The following is a 17,069-nucleotide window of genomic DNA, read 5'->3' as shown; positions in this document are numbered from 1 at the left end:
TATTTTTGAATAGTGCCCGATTCATGCGCCCACAAATCAACAACCTTAACCTTTTTTTCTGCGTGGTTGATAGAAATTTTTGTCAACGATTGATGCTATGGTTCAAGTGCGCACTGTACCTCATTTTTTTTTAAAGTGCAATATTATAGTGATGAAGTTAAAGGTCACTGACCATGTCGAGGTTGTGACTGACGTTTCAGAACCCGTACGAGTTCCTTGATCACTGATTGGCCAAGATTCGGTCATCCTTTAAGCATGTTGTATGTGATGTAATGAGTGTAAGTATGTTTAAGTATGTGACATACGTACTTGAAGGACGACCGAATTGTGGCTAGCCCAGTGAACAAGCGACCCGTACGGGTTCTGAAACGTTAGTCATAACCTCGACATGGTCAGTGACCTTCTACCTTATCAGTATCATGCCTGACTAGACGAACTTTCGTCGAACCATAGACTGTGCTGCGTATTATACTAGGTGAAGTAGGCTTTATAGAAAGAAATGTGACACCTTTGTTTCAGAAATATTTTTGCCAATCATTTGAGGTTTTCTGAATACAGTATAGTAGCTGCTTTTCTGACCATGCGTGCATTCATCTCTCCAGCCTGTTGCGTGTGACAAGATGCTGGGCTCAGATGCCGTGGAGGACAAGTGCCGGGTATGTCGGGGTGACGGTTCGAGCTGCGACACCATTGAGGGTGTCTTTGACCTTGACAACTTGCAAGTTGGTGAGTTGAGGCCTCTGTCAACCAAACTGCAGTGTGCAATGTTCAGTGTCTAGTCTTCATTATTGGTCTAGGAATTTAGGCACACAAAAAGCAGCATTGAAAGCGCTTGAAACTCTGTTCACAGAACACATGCCAGTCTTAAATTACACTAACCATTCTGTGTGCATGTAACTGTTTTGCAGGTTATAATGACATCTTGCTTATTCCAACGGGAGCCACAAACATCAGGATTGAGGAGAAGCTCCCTACAAACAACTACCTTGGTAAAAATTTCTTTTGTGTTCTAAGAAATTCGAGTTCACAAGCTATCCACTCTCACTGCTAATGTTTCACGAGCAAGTGAATACTTAATGTGTTTGTTAAATTGCGGTGCTCAACTCGAGTAGGATCATAGTTTCTTATCGTTACCTCATCCTTCTCCATAGCTGTCCGGAACAAGACTGGGCACTACTACCTCAACGGCAACTGGCGAATCGAGTTTCCCAGAAGCCAGCGGTTTGCTGGTACCGTCTTTCACTACGAAATGAAAAACCGCGGTGTCAATGCACCTGAGAGCTTAGTTGCTCTTGGCCCAACCACTGAGACCATCCTCATTGTGGTACGTCTTCTTGTTTTTCTTGGCAGTCATGGTGCTCTCCTTGAACCATCATATGGCCATTCACAAGGCTTGTGCTAATGCGTTATGAAGGCAAACTAGGCTTCCTAAGGATCAGCACAGTGTGCAAAGAGCATGTTTCTTTTTTAACACCTTATCAAGTTCACACCATTGGAAACATGTTTTTGGAGTTGGAAAGGTTAGGCTAATGTATGCTGGAGTGCGCATAAGCCTTGATAGGCTTGCCCTAGGCAAGGAATGTAATGGGGCCAGGATCTTCATTTAGGCTTTTGTAAGTGTTTGCTGTGCAGCACCCAATACCAGCAATCACCTGCGGCAACCAGCAGACTTATGTGTGCCACTTCAATGCAGGTGTAAAACCTGTAACTATATTTCATTTATTTTTGGTTATTTGTAACTGATCCAGGAAATTCAAGCAAGTGCGATGTGGTACATATATGGTGAGATAATGTGCACCACATTGTAGTAATTAATATAAAAGATGGATTTCACTGACAGCGAGAAACTCAAGCAACGAAAGATGCAGCCTCGTGAAAGAAAAGAATATATAAGGGCATATCTCATAAGGGCAATATCTCAGAAGAATACAGGATGCCCTTTAGGAGAAAAACCAGGAAACAAGGTTAGTGTTGTGCTTGCAATGCTTTCTTGAGAACACTTGCAAATTAATCTGAAAAAAGCAGCAGGGAAGGCATTCAAGTCTGATATTTTGTGAAAAAACTCTGGCCCCTCTTAAGTCACCTTGAGAGTGGGATGCAGTTGCATTAGATTGCACATTTGTTGCAGCTTTTAATATAACTGCCACATGGCATTGTGGGCAGGTTATGATGACGTCACAGTGTCACGTGATCTCTCTCAACCAATCAGTGAACTTCGTGACACTGGATGGGAGCAGGGTTTAGGTGCTGCAATGGCAACTTTAATGCTATAGCATAAAAAATTGAGTCTTTGAAAGGTTTGCATGGTAGTTATAAAGCAGACATGGGAGAGGCCTTTGCCACGCAGTGGCGCTGTCAGGTTGATGATGATGATTATTTTATGAGGATCTCAGTTTCTGGTACTGCTGGGCTGTTTTTCTGATAAGTTGCCCTTTTAAAGGGACACTGAGGAGAAATTGAAGTTGGCTTGTATCGACAGAATACCAGCTCCTGATTACAAAAACGCCACTCATACTGACAACAAAGCTCTTGTAACGTAGAAAAGAGCAAGAACCAAAATACAGGTATCGCCGCCACAGGCCAAACTCGCAAGTACAAGTGTTATGACGTCATATAACAAAACAGTGTTGCTAGAACCAATGGTTCTAGCAACGCTAGGACACGAGAAGCACAAATCACTGAGGCGCAGCCAATGCATGCGCAAATCTTGACGTCGCCAGATGGCGCCACGTGCCGGGCAGCTACGCGCTCGCCTGAAGCATCGGGACCAATCAGCGCCTGCTCGCCGGCGTTAGGCGGGCTCCCGGTATTCCGCTAGCGGTATCAAGGTACACGGTATGCTAAAGGTGTCTATTTGCGAGAACTTCGTTGACGACTTCGAGAACGAGATCCATCGTAACGCTCGCAAAACGCCGGTGCAAACGTAAGCGAAGCGACTGTAGCGACGGCCGCAATAGCCGATAGATGCCTTCCACGTGCGGCCGGCGGTAGCTTTCTTTTCGGCTGCTGCTAGGCCGCACTGCTGGCTGCCAGAAATCACGGAGTCTGCATCACGTCATGTCACGTCATGTTTCACGTCACTTAGTCCTCTGTCGTCATAGCCGAATCCCAAGTTTGAATCACAGCGGCGGGAAAAACCTTTTCAACTTCGAATCCAAATTTCTTAGAAATAAATGCATTTTTCGCTGCCGGCCAAGTGGCAACAAAGCCATGACATGCCGAACTATCGGATTTTGCTATAAAAAATATATTAATAGTGCTCTCCTCAGTGTCCCTTTAAGATGGCGTACACATTTCCACTGAGTAACGCTGATTGCTGTGTGAACTTGTACATTGCAGGTGATTTTTTTTTTACAGAACACTTTCCATAATACGAATTTATGCAAGACTGGTTTTTCTTAATGTGACAATAATTTATTCTCTTTCTTTCTTTGTCGGGCAGCTTCTATACCAAGAAAAGAACCTGGGGATTGTGTACGAGTACTCAGTTCCTGTCGGCGTCAGTCGTCCTCAGCCAGACTCCTACAATTGGAACTCGGGAGACTTTGGGCCATGCTCTCAGACCTGCGGGGGAGGTTCGTTAGGTGTTTCCACGCCAATCCTTTCCGCATTCCAGTCATTCGACATTGACTTCTGACACCTACGCTGTCATTAGCCTATTACAAATTAGTATTGATCTATCAAAGTGCTGTATGTCACAGTTAAAAAGCTCGAAAAAAACACCATATAGGCCATGTGCTTTATCTCGCAGTATTTCTCATCAACCAAACCAGTGATTTCTACGATAAACCTTCGTTAACGTATATACCATCAGATCTTGTGCTTATCTAATCATAAAGCTTTAGATTGCAAAACAAGTTGTATTCATTCTCAAGTGGCAAAATATAGTAAATATATGACAAGTCCTAAGTGACACCAGGGCGGACACAGGTTTAATTCTTGTCAGTGCATCTCTGGTGTAGTGTAATGTTGATTATTGAGGCGTACAGCCGAAAACTAGGAGAACACAAGTGAAGGAAGGAAATTTTATTGTCCTGGAGTTGGAAATGATGTTTCCCCAGACCTGCTCTGAATCATGAGGATGACTTGACAGAGTGGCCACATAGCTGCCATCAATGTTCCTATGATGAGCTCAGGTTCCCGGTTTTAAAACTGGCTGTGGCAGCCAAGCATCAATTGTAGTGAAAAGCAAAAATCCTCGTGAAATGTTAATTTGGTGTGTTAAATGAATGAACCGAGTATTTGAATTCGAGAACAATCCACAGCGTTGCAGAAGCCTTACCTGTAGCCTAGGAGGGCCAAAACTTACTGACTGGAAACCACATAGATCACTTTAAATGTGGTTTGCTTACTCTGTAATATAAATTCTTCGCGGCGTTTTGTGCTGTCTTTGCTCAGGTGTTCAGCAGCGCCTGGTATACTGCACAAGCTCAACTACATTTGATAGAGTGCCCGACGACCTCTGTAATCTGACCATCAAGCCGGAGGAGACCAAAGTCTGCAACCCAGAGTCATGCCCTGCGACGTGAGTTCACACTGGCCCTTGCCCTGAGCTTGCTTGTTTCTCCTGGCAACTTTTTCCTATTAAAACTAATATTTCCAAATATGAGGCCGCTGTACGTTCTTAAAAAAATTATTGTATTTGCTTTGGTCGTTGATCACAAGGCAGTACTGAAGTCTGAGGTGTTAGAACCAGGCCTTTGGAAGGTTTCATCTGTCCATGAAGATATTTTGGTAGCAGTTCTGCTAGTAGATGTTACGGAACTGCTAGGGAAAAAATGTTTATAGTCAAGCTTAAACCCACTCCTAAATTCAGCAAAGATACAGTTGCATATCATACATCATCAGCCTGACTACGCCGCCTGCAGGACAAAGGCCTCTCTCATATCTCTCCAATTAACCCTGTCCTTTGCCAGCTGTGACCACCGTATACACACAAACTTCTTAATCTCATCTGCCCACCTAACTTTCTGCCACCCCTGCTACGCTTGCCTTCTCTCGGAATCCACACCGTTACCCTTAGCACCACCGGCTATCTTGCCTTCGCCTTACATGCCCTGCCCAAGAAGTGGGTTCTTCCATTTGATTTCAACTAGGGTGTCATTAACCCGGGTTTGTTCCCTCACCCACTCCGCCCACATCCGATCTCTTAGCGTTACACCCATCATTTTTCTTTCCATAGCTCGCTGCGTTGTTCTTAACTTAAGCTGAACCCTCTTGGTTAGCCTCCACGTTTCTGCCCCATAGGTGAGTACCGGTAGGATACAGCTGTTGTATACTTTTCTCTTGAGGGATATTGGTAAACTGCCATTATTGATCGGAGAGAACCTGCCATACGTGCTCCACCCCATTAAGTAAGATGCAAACGAAAAACAGCATATTTTGTGTGCAGGAGTCGGGCAGCAATCTGTACCCCTATTCAACGGAGAATTCAGATTGTGATTCACTGCTTTGCACAGGTCGTGTTCCGCGTCAGCTGCTTCTATTGTGTCTCAATGTTCACATGTGCAGCTGGTACGTTGGCGAGTGGGAGGAATGCTCCAAGACATGCGGCAACGGCATCCAACTGCGACTGGTGTTCTGCATCAATCAAACTGAGGTCGGCACAATTCTGACGGAAGACTCGCACTGCCTCGAGTCCGTCGGACCCAAGCCAGAACGGCTGCAGGAGTGCAGTTCTGATGCTTAGTGTGCCTCCTGGGAAGGGGGCGACTCGACAGAGGCGAGTCCGGAATCTGTAACAACATAAACTCGCATTCTTTGCCTGTCCGTTCCGGCGTGCCTCAGGGGTCAGTTCTTGGGCCCCTCCTCTTTCTCATCTATATAAATGACTTACCGGCTAACATTTCTTCTTCAATTAATCTTTTTGCCGATGATTGTGTTATTTACCGCGAAATTAAAGATGGTAATGATGTCTCTTGCCTTCAATCCGATATTAACAAGGCTCTTGACTGGTGTTTTACTTGGAACATGCAACTAAACATTAATAAGTGTAAACATGTACGCATTTCTCGTCTCTCTAATGCCCTTTCTTCTTATCGCACTAACAACATGTCTCTCGAAACCGTGTCATGTTATAAATATCTGGGTGTTTACGTTTCTTGTAACCTGTCTTGGAAAACTCACGTTGAATACATAATAAATAACACTGATAGCATGCTTGGGTACCTTCGCAGAAATTTCTCACGTTCATCTAGTTCAATAAAATTATTACTTTATAAAACATTGGTACGGTCCAAGTTAGAATATGCTGCATCTGTCTGGAGCCCTGGCATCCTGTGCAGAACCGCGCATGTCGTTTCATTCTTTCTAATCATCACCGAACAAGCAGTGTAACCGCCATGAAATCAAGTTTGTCCCTACCACTTCTTTCCCACCGCAGATCAATAGCCTCATTGTGTCTTTTTCATAAAATTTACCACAACAGCTCTCTCAATCCTAAGTTACTGTCAAGACCATGTTACATATCAGCACGCGTTGATCACCGTCATAAAGTTGGAATCCCATCTTGTCACACCAAATGTTTTCATGACTCATTCATACCCCGAACTTCTGTCAGCTAGAATCACCTTCCCCACGACATCGCAGGTATTTCTGATAATATTGCATTTCGTAAAGTCCTTAATGTTTGTTTCTGAGTATGTATAGTTTATTACTGTATAAAAATTGCCTTTCACTGTCTGCACACTGTTTTCATGTATCCCCACTGCATTCTAATCTCATTGCCTTCCTATGTTTTCACTTTGTCATGTATTTCTGGTTTATTTTTGTTTTCTCTCCTGGTTGTTGCTGTTTAGGCTGAATTTTTTATGTATTCCCACTCCCCTCTGTAATGCCTTCGGGCCCTGAGGGTACAATAAATAAATAAATAAATAAACCTCGCAGTATCACTCAGGCCATACTTAGGGGTTGGGCATTTCGATTTTTTATTTTTTTTTTAAATTCAGCGGACTTCTTTCCGTTTTTTTTTCAGGACACTACTTTCGGCTTTCTTTGGCAAATATTCTTTTCGACGAATGAATTGCTGACTTTTTCCGTGGCAATTTAGCAATTCTGTGCGGTCAGAAGTCATTTAAGGCCTACTTGACCGAAACTTTACTTCGGCTAATTTTGCGCTCGATATAGTGTGCATGTTATTCACAATATTTATATTTAATATTCGAGCTGTGAAGCGTCTAGAATTTTAGTTGGAAGCATTCAAAAACCTCTGTAGCAGACGACGCAGTACCCTAGCGGTGTGCTGGACAAATAACAAACCTGACCAGAAATGACGCACAATTGAGACACCGGCATTGCGGGCTCGCCAGTTTCAGGCGTTCTGAAGTGAGTGCGCGCCCCTTGTAAGCTCTTCTTCTGGCGCGTTTCTGGCTGTTTTCACCGCGAAGCTCGATGGTCTTCGAGAAAAATAAACTGCTGGAATCATGTCGACGAAGTGCATGGCCGCGGAAGGGGATACGAGGAATGCGGAAAGCACGTGTATACCTCTCGGCCACTGCCCTTCACCCCAGATCTCGAAAGCTGGTGTCAGTTGTCTGGAGCTCAGGTTTTAACGTGAATTCCCCTCTCTTTTTCAAAAAATATAATGGTGGGTGACTGACGCTTCTGCCTCGCGCTAACCCCTTTTGTGGGTTGGGCTTTCTCAATAGACCTGTCCCTGATGCAACAGAGCACGTACGTGTTTTTGGCCCGATCAGCAAAGCATGCCACGAACCGGGTTATAATTCGGAGAAGAAAAGCTTCCAGGCGTCTCTAATCGGGAGAATGAAGAGGAAGCGGGACAGCTTGTCACAAGCTAGCTAAGCCGGTCCAGAATTTAAAGTGGGCGGCTTTGCTCATCGACCAACGCTCTTTTGACGGCACGTTGTTTACACCAGGCAGAAGTCTAAGGAGAGGTCTGCTTCGTCTGAAAAGGAATCAACATATGCACACCCGTTTATTGCAGGTACAGCTCTGCCCAATGCGCAATAATGCCGTCGGGCGCCGAGTGTATCTGCTGCCTCGAAGATTTGCAGGCCGGGCTGAGAATCCTGGAAGGCCACAAAAGCGTTACTGAGAACGTCGTATTTTTTACTGCCTCACGCCATTCATACTTGAGGTCGATTACAGGAAGCTTCAGCGCATTCGAGGCACGCCTCCAGGACCCCAGAGAACTGAACGCATGTTATTTGAATGATAATATTTTCAAAGAATTCTGATTTTATGTTCTTCATTATTACTCAGTCGACAGAGACACACTGCCTACGGTAATTTGCGCGGTGGGCGTATACGGTCGACTGCGGTTCGGCAACCACGTCGTTCTGCCCAGCTGTGTGGTTTGAAAAGGTTAGAAATACCTTTCCGTCCCTGCAGTACACGGGCTTTAAGTGGTTCTAGGTAAATACTGTAATGAATGCAACGCATAAGTTTTTGTTCATTTGAATCGGCATGTATTTCGCAACGCGCAGTTGCTTGCCCGACCGAGGCGCGCAAAGATGAACCAGTCCACCATCGGCACCGCACTGATGCCACGGTCCTCGAAGAGAAAAATATATATTTATTTTGCAACACAAATTTTGCTTCTTGCATATTCTTTCGCTTAACGCAGCACATAATTCTCTTCAGCTCTCTTCCTACACATCTATCTGTTTTTATTAATTTAACTGGCGTTCAAAGCACCTGTTCCAAATTTCTGTGCACAGGCAGGAATACCTTTCGACGGGGGAGAAAAATGAGGAGAAGGCAGGTCATTTTTTTTATCAAGACAACAACCATATTGCACGCACAGCAGAGCGCACATGTGCTGTTGGCACGCGCGTGCCCGCTCAAAAAAGCCGACTTTAGAATCCAAGCACTTCTGCTTGGCCTCCATTTGAATATGCTTCCTTCCTCCGCTATATCCGAACTTTGCACAAGCTGTAATTGAATACTGCCAGGCAAACAGCGCTCACTAGCATTCCTGCGCGATCATCTTCGCTGAGGTTGAGCCAGGACTTTTCTATTCTACTACAGCAAATAAAACACGTTTGAAACTTTTTTATGGCGTTTCATCCGTTTTAAGATGTGTGTTTTCACGATGTTGTGCATGAACAAGGTGGCAATTTCCGCAGCTGTTCCACGGGGAAGAGCTTTCGTCTCACAGTATCGACTGAGGTAGTCGGTGGCGACCACAATGTACCGGTTACCCAGCGAAGACTCCGGAAAGGGGCCGAGTAAATCCATGCCGACTTGGTAGAAAGGAACTTGTGGTGGATCAATAGGCTGCAATAGTCCGGCCGGCTTAGTCGACGAAGTCTTGCGACGTTGACACTCGCGGCAAGTTCGGACGTAGCGTTTCACAACCTCCGCGAGCTTGGGCCAGAATACTTTTGCCGTATGCGTGCCAACGTTCGGGAGAAACCAAGGTGACCAGAGGAAGGATCATCGTGGCACGCCTGCAAGACTTCATCGCGAAAGGAATTAGGGTTAACGAGCAGATAGGCAGGCTCGGTCGACCTATAGTTCTTTTTGTACAGGATGCCCTCCCTTAAACAGAATAATGACAGGCCGCGTGAAAAGATGCGGGACGGAGTCTGAGCGCTTCCTTCGAGATAGTCAATCAGGCACCATAATTCAATGTCGTCTCGTTGGCGGTGAGCCAGGGTGGACGCGGAGATGACCCCAAGGAAAAGGGAATCGTCATCGAGGTCCACGGTGCTGGCTGGAAGTGGGGCACGGGACAAACAATCTGCATCACTGTGCTTTTGCCCTGATTTATACACGATGGTGACATCAAATTCTTGCAGTCGGAGGCTCCAGCGTGCGAGTCGCCCTGAGGGATCCTTGAGATTTGCCAACCAACACAACGAATGGTGGTCGCTCACCACTCGGAAAGGGCGGCCATACAAATAGGGTCGAAATTTCGTTACTGCCCACACAATAGCTACACATTCCTTTTCGGTGGTGGAATAGTTCACCTCAGACCGTGATAACGTGCGGCTTGCGTAAGCGATTATGCGTTCGACACCATCCTGCCACTGTACAAGTACCGCACCAAGGCCAACGTTACTCGCGTCTGTGTGCAGTTCTGTGTCAGCTGCCTCATCGAAGTGCCCAAGTACGGGTGTACTTTGAAGACGCGTGCGTAGCTCTTCGAAGGCATGTTGTTGCTCCCGACCCCAGAAGAACGGTTCGTTATCTTTGGTGAGGCGAGTAAGGGGCTCAGCTATTCGGGAGAAGTTTTCACAAAGCGCCGATAGTAGGCGCAGAGACCCAGAAAACGGCGCACACTTCGTTTGTCAGCAGGAATGGGAAAAGAAGCGACGGCGGCAGTCTTGTCGGGGTCTGGGCTAACGCCCTGGGCGCTCACAATGTGGCCCAAAAACTTCAGCTCCTGGAAAGCGAAGTGACATTTTTCGGGCTTAAGGGAGAGACCAGCGGAACGGATAGCTTCGAAAACAGCGCGTAAGCGGCTGAGGTGTTCTTCGAAAGTGTCGGAGAAGATGACAACATCATCCAGGTACACGAGACACGACTGCCATTTGAGATCAGAAAGCACAGTGTCCATCATCCGTTGGAAAGTTGCCGGAGCTGAGCATAGACCGAAGGGGAGCACACTGAATTCGTACAAACCGTCCTGGGTAATAAATGCGGTCTTCTCCCGGTCACGTTCGTCCACCTCTATTTGCCAGTAGCCGCTGCGTAAATAGAGTGATGAAAAGTATTTGGCGTGCCGCAGGCGGTCGAGGGAGTCATCAATGCGCGGCAAAGGATAAACGTCTTTCTTAGTTACTTTGTTCAGACGTCGGTAATCAATACAAAACCGTAGGGTCCCATCTTTCTTTGCAACTAGGACCACAGGCGACGCCCACGGGCTCTTCGATGGCTGGATCACGTCGTCCCGGAGCATTTCTTGAACTTCTCTTCGAATTGCATCCCGTTCCTTTGAAGATATCCGGTACGGCGACTGGCGTAATGGTCTCTGGCTTTCATCAACTATAATTCGATGTTTTGTTATCGGCGTTTGTCTAACTCTGGAGGTTGACGCAAAACAGTCCTGGAAAGAGTCAATGACAGTCAGCAGGTTGCGTTTTTTACTAGGCAGGAGATTCGGCTTCACGTCGAGTTTAACCGGAGCATTCGTTGATTCTACTGACTTTGTAGTCCCCGTCAACGCGTACTCTCCGGCGCATTCCCCGAGTTCTTCGAAATAAGCAATCGTTGTGTTGGCCGCTAAACATTTGGGTTCACAACAGAAATTTGTTATCAGTAGTTCGGCTCGCTTATTGTTCAGTTCTATAAGCCCGCGAGCTACACACACTTGCCGACCCAGGAGCAGTGACATGTTGGCTTCAGCGATGCCATGAGCGCCGGCGCTGTCATCGCACTCCACAGTTACTAACATGGTGGTTCTCGACGGAATCACCACGTCATCATCGCAGACCCGCAACTTAGTCCTGCGTTGCTGCGGTTCGTCGCCAACAGTACGGTGTGCGGCAAACGAGACGATCAGCTCCTTCAAGTCGATGACAGCCCCATATTCCTGTAGGAAATCCAGACCGAGAATCAGGTCTTTAGAGCACTCAGGAAGCACAGCAAAGCAGCCGGGGAAAGTGACGCCGCGGATCTGAATTCGTAAGGTGCAAACGCCGGTCGGCGTCACAACATGGCCGCCGGCTGTGCGGATCTGGGGCCCAGTCCAAGGTGTCGAAATCTTTCTGAGGGTCGTGGCTAGCCGGCTGCTTATCACAGAGAAATCAGCGCAGGTATCTACCAGTGCGGTTACTTCACAGTTATCGGCGGTTACTGTTATTTCCGTAGAAGCCAACTGCTGGCTCTTCGTCGGTGGGCTCGTCAGGTCAGGTGGTCGTTGGTCTCGTCGTCGCTGCAAATCGTCGAGTGGAGGCTCTTGTCTCTTTCTAGCTGCGGCGGCCCTACCCCCAGAGGACGCCGTCTTCAGTTTTCCCGCCGTGGGGACCTGCCTCTGAATTCGCCAGAGGTCGACGGGCGGCAGGGAGAAGAGAATCTCCTTGGCGATGGGGATCAAGACTGGCGTCGCGGCACGGTCTGAGCCTGCAAGTTGGACGTCAGGTACTGTTCAATCTCCTGGGGTCGCTCGCCGTAGCGTGGTCGAGGAGCGTCTGGAGCAAAACCGCTTAAACCCATCCGACGGTAGGGGCAGTGGCGCAGGATGTGGCCGGGCTCACCGCAGTGGTAGCAGAGTGGCCGGTTCCTCGGCGTTCGCCACATGTCCGCTTTACGCATGGCGGGCCGGAATTCCTGCGGCACGGCGGTGGGCACAGTTGGACGTGGGTACTGCAAAGCCGGCACAGGTGAAAAAGCTTGTGCCACTGCCGCAGGCCGTCGAAGTGCCTCGCTGTACGTCATGATGTACGGTTGCGGCTCCGGAACAACTGGTGCTGGCTGCACCACTCGACGGATTTCATCCCGTACCACGTCCGACAAGGCGGAGACGCTGGCCTGTGGAGCTTCGAAGCGGAGTTTTCCGAGTTCTTCGCGAACGATGCTCCTTACAAGGTCTCGAAGATCTTCAGGAGGCAGCGTCGTAGGCGTGCAGGTTTGAGCGGCTGCCAGACAAGCCTGCCGGCCGTACTGCGCACCGCGTTCCTGCAAGGAGCGTTCCATGCTCACTGCCTCCTTCGTAAAATTCCTCCTTCGTGCCACTGTCCTTGGAGGGTGGCGGACAAGTCCAGCAAACAGCTGCTCCTTAACGCCCCGCATCAGGTGCCGCACTTTCTTTGCCTCGGCCATAGCAGGGTCGGCTCGACTGAAGAGGCGCATCATGTCCTCAACGAACATGGTGACGCTCTCATTAGGCTGCTGCGATCTCGAGTGCAGAGCGACTTCCGCCTTCTCTTTTCGTTCACTGGTGCCGAATGTCGCCAGCAGCTCGCGACGAGAAACCTCCCAGGTGGCAAAAGAGGTCACGTGGTTCTCGAACCAGATCTTTGCCGAGTCCTCTAGTGCGAAGTAAACGTTCCTCAACTTGCGCTCACTGTCCCACTGGTTGAAGGCTGCCGCACGGTCGAAACTGGCCAACCAGTCTTCAACGTCCTCGAACCTGTCACCGTGGAACGTCGGCGGTGACCGGGGCGCGTGAAGTACGAAGGGAGTGTCAGCTCCAAAATGTTGAGTGGTCTGGCTACCAGTGGTTGATGTCATATCTGTTTGATGTACTATCTGGTTTTGTCAGGCCACTGAAGTCTGGCTGTAGGCCTCGCAGGCGGCGGCTCGCTTTGTGGACGGGGGTTGTGTCCACGCACTGAGAGCTGGCTTCAAAGGTGTCTTCAGAGTCAGTGTACATGGGATGTTACCCAGCCGGCTCCACCAAATATGTCACGGCTATACAGTCGGGACAGCCAGGTCACGTTTTACTGAGCAGCGCCAGGCAGCAGCGAACTCCCGAGCGGAACCCGAAGAAGAGACGACGAAGAAGCCCTGCCCGCCACCATGGCTAAGGCTAGCCAGGATGGCGGTTAAGGCAGTTCGGCCAGGAGACCGCGCCACGAGAATGTCCAGGAATGTGGCAATATAACCAGTATTTATCGCACAAAGTGCTGCACGCGCTACCGCTACCAGCGCTTTGCTCGAGCCGCAACGAGCAGACGCTCCGAACCCAACCGGACTACAGTCTCAAACATGCGTCACTTCCGGCGGGCGGCAATGGCGCCCGTTTTTCCAGTTTCGGTATTGAAAACGCCGATTTTTGCGTGCCTTTTTCACCGTAACTGCTTGAAACTGGAGCGTAATGTTTCGTGGGTAGCATAATACGGGGGTGTACTATGAAAAAACCACCTTTTTACGGTTTGAAAAATTTCGGTCAAGTAGTCCTTGAATGTCTACCTGGGTTTTTTTTATCCTGAAAAATTTGTTTACCTGTAATTAATGTGAAAATTGGGTGACTTGGAGCTGCGCATTAGAAAAAATTGCTACCCTCACTAAGAGAGTACCTCAGTTTAAATAAAGGCAAAATGGAAGTGGAAGTTTACTTTAAGAACTGGGTTGACATGTTATTATTTGGTTGTCGCGCTGCGTTGAGCGCAAGGGTGGGACATCACGCGGTCTGCGTGTTGTTGGCAGCTATGAAACTGCCGCTCAGTAGTCATGATAGCCACATACTTTTTCCGTGACGCCGATTCGCGTTCTTGTGCCAACGTCCCACTTGTATTTGACTACCGTAATTAAAGGTGCACTGAAGAGGAATCTGAACTCATATTTTTACAGCTGGAACTCGATCTACACGTTCCGAGCGTTCTTGGAAACCTCTAGTTATTGCCCTGTGTGGCGGATTTCCTTAATTTAAATCGGATTAACGTCCGGCTCCCACCTTTTTTTTAATTCTCCGCAAACGGTGGGAGGAGTCAACCAACCTTTCACCCAGTCCCGTGGAGGCTTGCCGCTCTACCATCGGCGGAGTGATACGTAGCAATAGGCGAAAGCAAGGAGTCCACGTGTATTTTTATTTCCGTGGGCCTAATTTGCAGCTATGTAGTCTCTGACTAGACCCATTTATTCACGGAAACCTAAAAGAAACAAAATAAAAGCAAAAGTAAAGTCGCCTGCCTGAAACGCACTCCACGTGTTGATCGACTCCTCCCACCGTGTGCGAGGAATTAAAGAAAAAACGGGAGCCGGACGTTAATCCTATATAAATTAGGGTAATCGGCCGCACAGGGCAATAAATCTAGGTTTCTGAGAATTCTAGGAAAGTGTAGAACGAGTTCCCGCGGCAAGAAAACGAGTTCAGATTCCTCTTCAGTGCACCTTCAACCAACTGACTGCTCTGATCAGGAGATGATTGTGAAGAAACAGAGCTTAGCTAGAAGACAAATAAGAGATGATGCTTCCCAGTCTGCAGAGCATTATTTTCAACTTTAAGTGAGTACAACTCACATTCAGCTAGCTATGCCTTGAAAGCCGAAAGTACTGACCTTTTCCGGTTGAAACCGAATTTCGAAAGTGAATTCGTTGTACTTCTATCAATTTTTTGTTTGTTTAAACCGAAACGTCCAACCCCTAGTGTAACCGTGGCCTTGTGGTAGAGCATCCGCCTCACATTCGGGAGGTGCTGGGTTCGATCCCCAGTGCCGCCGGGTACCCACCGGTTTTCTTTAATGGGTACAAGATTTCCCCTGGCCTGGTGCTCGGCTCTTCTAGGGTGAAGGTTAGTGTAACGACTTTATTTCTAAACCTTACTGCCCTTCTGGTCATCGCCATTGCCAAGTTGATAGCAGCTGTGTGTGTCGCTGTGCGTGTGTGTATCAGGGTGTGTGTGTGTATCCTTATCTGCTGTAGCGAGCCTAGTCCCGATGGCAAAGGAACTAGCCAAGATAAAAGAAGAGCTAAAGCTAGAGTTCGCTCAGTTAAAGGAAAACTTTCAGCAGGAAATTAAAACTGCACGCTTGTCACTCGAAAGGGACGTACGAAGTGAAATCGGAGAGCTTCGAAATGAGCAAAGAAGTTTGACCGACAGCCTTGATTTTGCGCATGCTGAAATTGAAACGCTAAAACAGCAACTTGCAAAAGAAGTCGAAAAAATGCGAATCTGAGCACTGAAAAAGCCACTTCTGAGGCAAGATATGCGGTTCTAGAAAAAAGAAATGAGGAACTTGAAAAACGCATAGTGTTACTGGAACTGTACTCAAGGAGCACGAACCTAGAAATTCAAGGAGTAGTACAGCAAGCAGACGAAAGCATACCATCAATCCTTTCCAAGATTGGAGATGCTATCAGTGAAACTATCTCTGAGAATGATATCGAAAGATGTCACCGTGTCCCCGCTCGGGACAACAGCAAAAGAGAGAATATAATCCTTAAATTTAAGTCTCGTGCCAAGCGCGACATTGCACTCGCAAAAGCCAAAAAGACTAACCTAACGAACAAAGACCTTGGATTTGATGACTCTGAAACTGTGTATATTAATGAGCACTTCTGCTCTACCATGAAGAAGCTCCTTAGCTTGGCAAAAAAACAGAAAAAGGACCACGATTGGAAATTTGTGTGGGTTCGTGATGGAAAAGTATTTGCGCGGAAACATGAAACATCAAAAGTTCTTCGTGTCCAATGTGAAAACGACATTCAAAAGATTCAGTAGAACGTAAAGTACTGCCGGCCTATACTACTTCATCGTTCGAAATGGCTTCACAGCCTGCTGAGATTGGCGATCTTATCAAAACTAGAAATATAAAGGGTATCAAGTGTTTTCACTTGAATATAAGATCAAGCCGCAAGAAAGAAGATGTCCTGACTACATTTCTTGCTCAGTTTAAGTTTACTTTCGATGCTATTATGCTAACAGAGACGTGGTCTACTGCAGACTGTGATGCCATATCAGACAAAAATTATCAGACATTTGCTTTGAACCGCTCCAAAGCACGGGGTGGAGGAATACAACCGAACATCAAAAAATACATTCAGTATGACCTACTTAAGCAGTTCACAGTAATTAATGACTGCATTTAATGTTTAGCTGTAGTTAATGAGCCATATATTTTTGCTGTAGCCTACAGGCCGCCACATGGGTGTGTGGGGGATTTTATAAATCACCTTGAAGCCTTGTTCGAATTCACTAATAAAAATAACTACACATCAATTCTAGGGGGAGATTTCAACATAGACTTACTCGACTCGTCTACCTCGGAACACTAATTCCAAATAGCACTCGCCTCTCATGGCTTCAGTAACATGGTTCACATGCCCACAAGGATAACAATCAACTCAAGCACACTAATAGATTTATTTATCACAAATTTACCTCAAGATGAAGTATTAGGAGGAGAACTTTCGTGCAATATCAGTGATCACTTGCCGATATTCTTGCTTAGCAAAACGTCCCCTAAACGTACCCATACCATAACTTTTCCGGTCAGAAAAATTCAAAACGTTAATGAAGAAACCATCAAGGCTTTCCGTTTTAAATTGACTCAAGCAAACTGGAGTCAAGTTTACAGTTCGTCATCACCAGATGATGCAGATAATAATTTTCTGAGTATCGTACTGGAAGCATATTCGCAATCATTCCATCTTGTTACCGTAAGAAACTCACAAAAAACACGTAAGCCATGGATTACTAGGGAGTGTTTAAAAATGATAAA

At 47.0% G+C, this 17,069-nt stretch overlaps 1 protein-coding gene across 2 annotated transcripts in view; it reads left to right on the top strand.

Annotated features, from left to right (window-relative positions):
* LOC149344643 (papilin-like) overlaps positions 1-6,867 on the top strand; it is a 45,769-nt gene extending 38,902 nt beyond the window's left edge. Inside the window, exons 7-12 of one of the 2 annotated variants that reach the window (XM_089542647.1) lie at positions 603-726; positions 909-989; positions 1,152-1,324; positions 3,443-3,575; positions 4,399-4,525; positions 5,512-6,867. In XM_089542647.1, the coding sequence (XP_089398773.1) occupies positions 603-726; positions 909-989; positions 1,152-1,324; positions 3,443-3,575; positions 4,399-4,525; positions 5,512-5,689 (816 nt within the window). In that variant the 3' untranslated portion in view covers positions 5,690-6,867. Of the gene's footprint in view, positions 1-602; positions 727-908; positions 990-1,151; positions 1,325-3,442; positions 3,585-4,398; positions 4,526-5,511 lie in introns of both variants that reach the window. The other variant, XM_089542646.1, reaches the window with a different exon arrangement.
* Positions 6,868-17,069: the final 10,202 nt, after the last annotated feature.

Source organism: Amblyomma mixtum, chromosome 5 (assembly GCF_055824585.1).
Source record: "Amblyomma mixtum isolate Tamu chromosome 5, ASM5582458v1, whole genome shotgun sequence".
In the NCBI taxonomy this organism is placed as follows: Eukaryota; Metazoa; Arthropoda; class Arachnida; order Ixodida; family Ixodidae; genus Amblyomma; species Amblyomma mixtum.
Note: the sequence above shows the minus strand (reverse complement) of the source record. Positions and strands in the feature narration are given on the sequence as shown.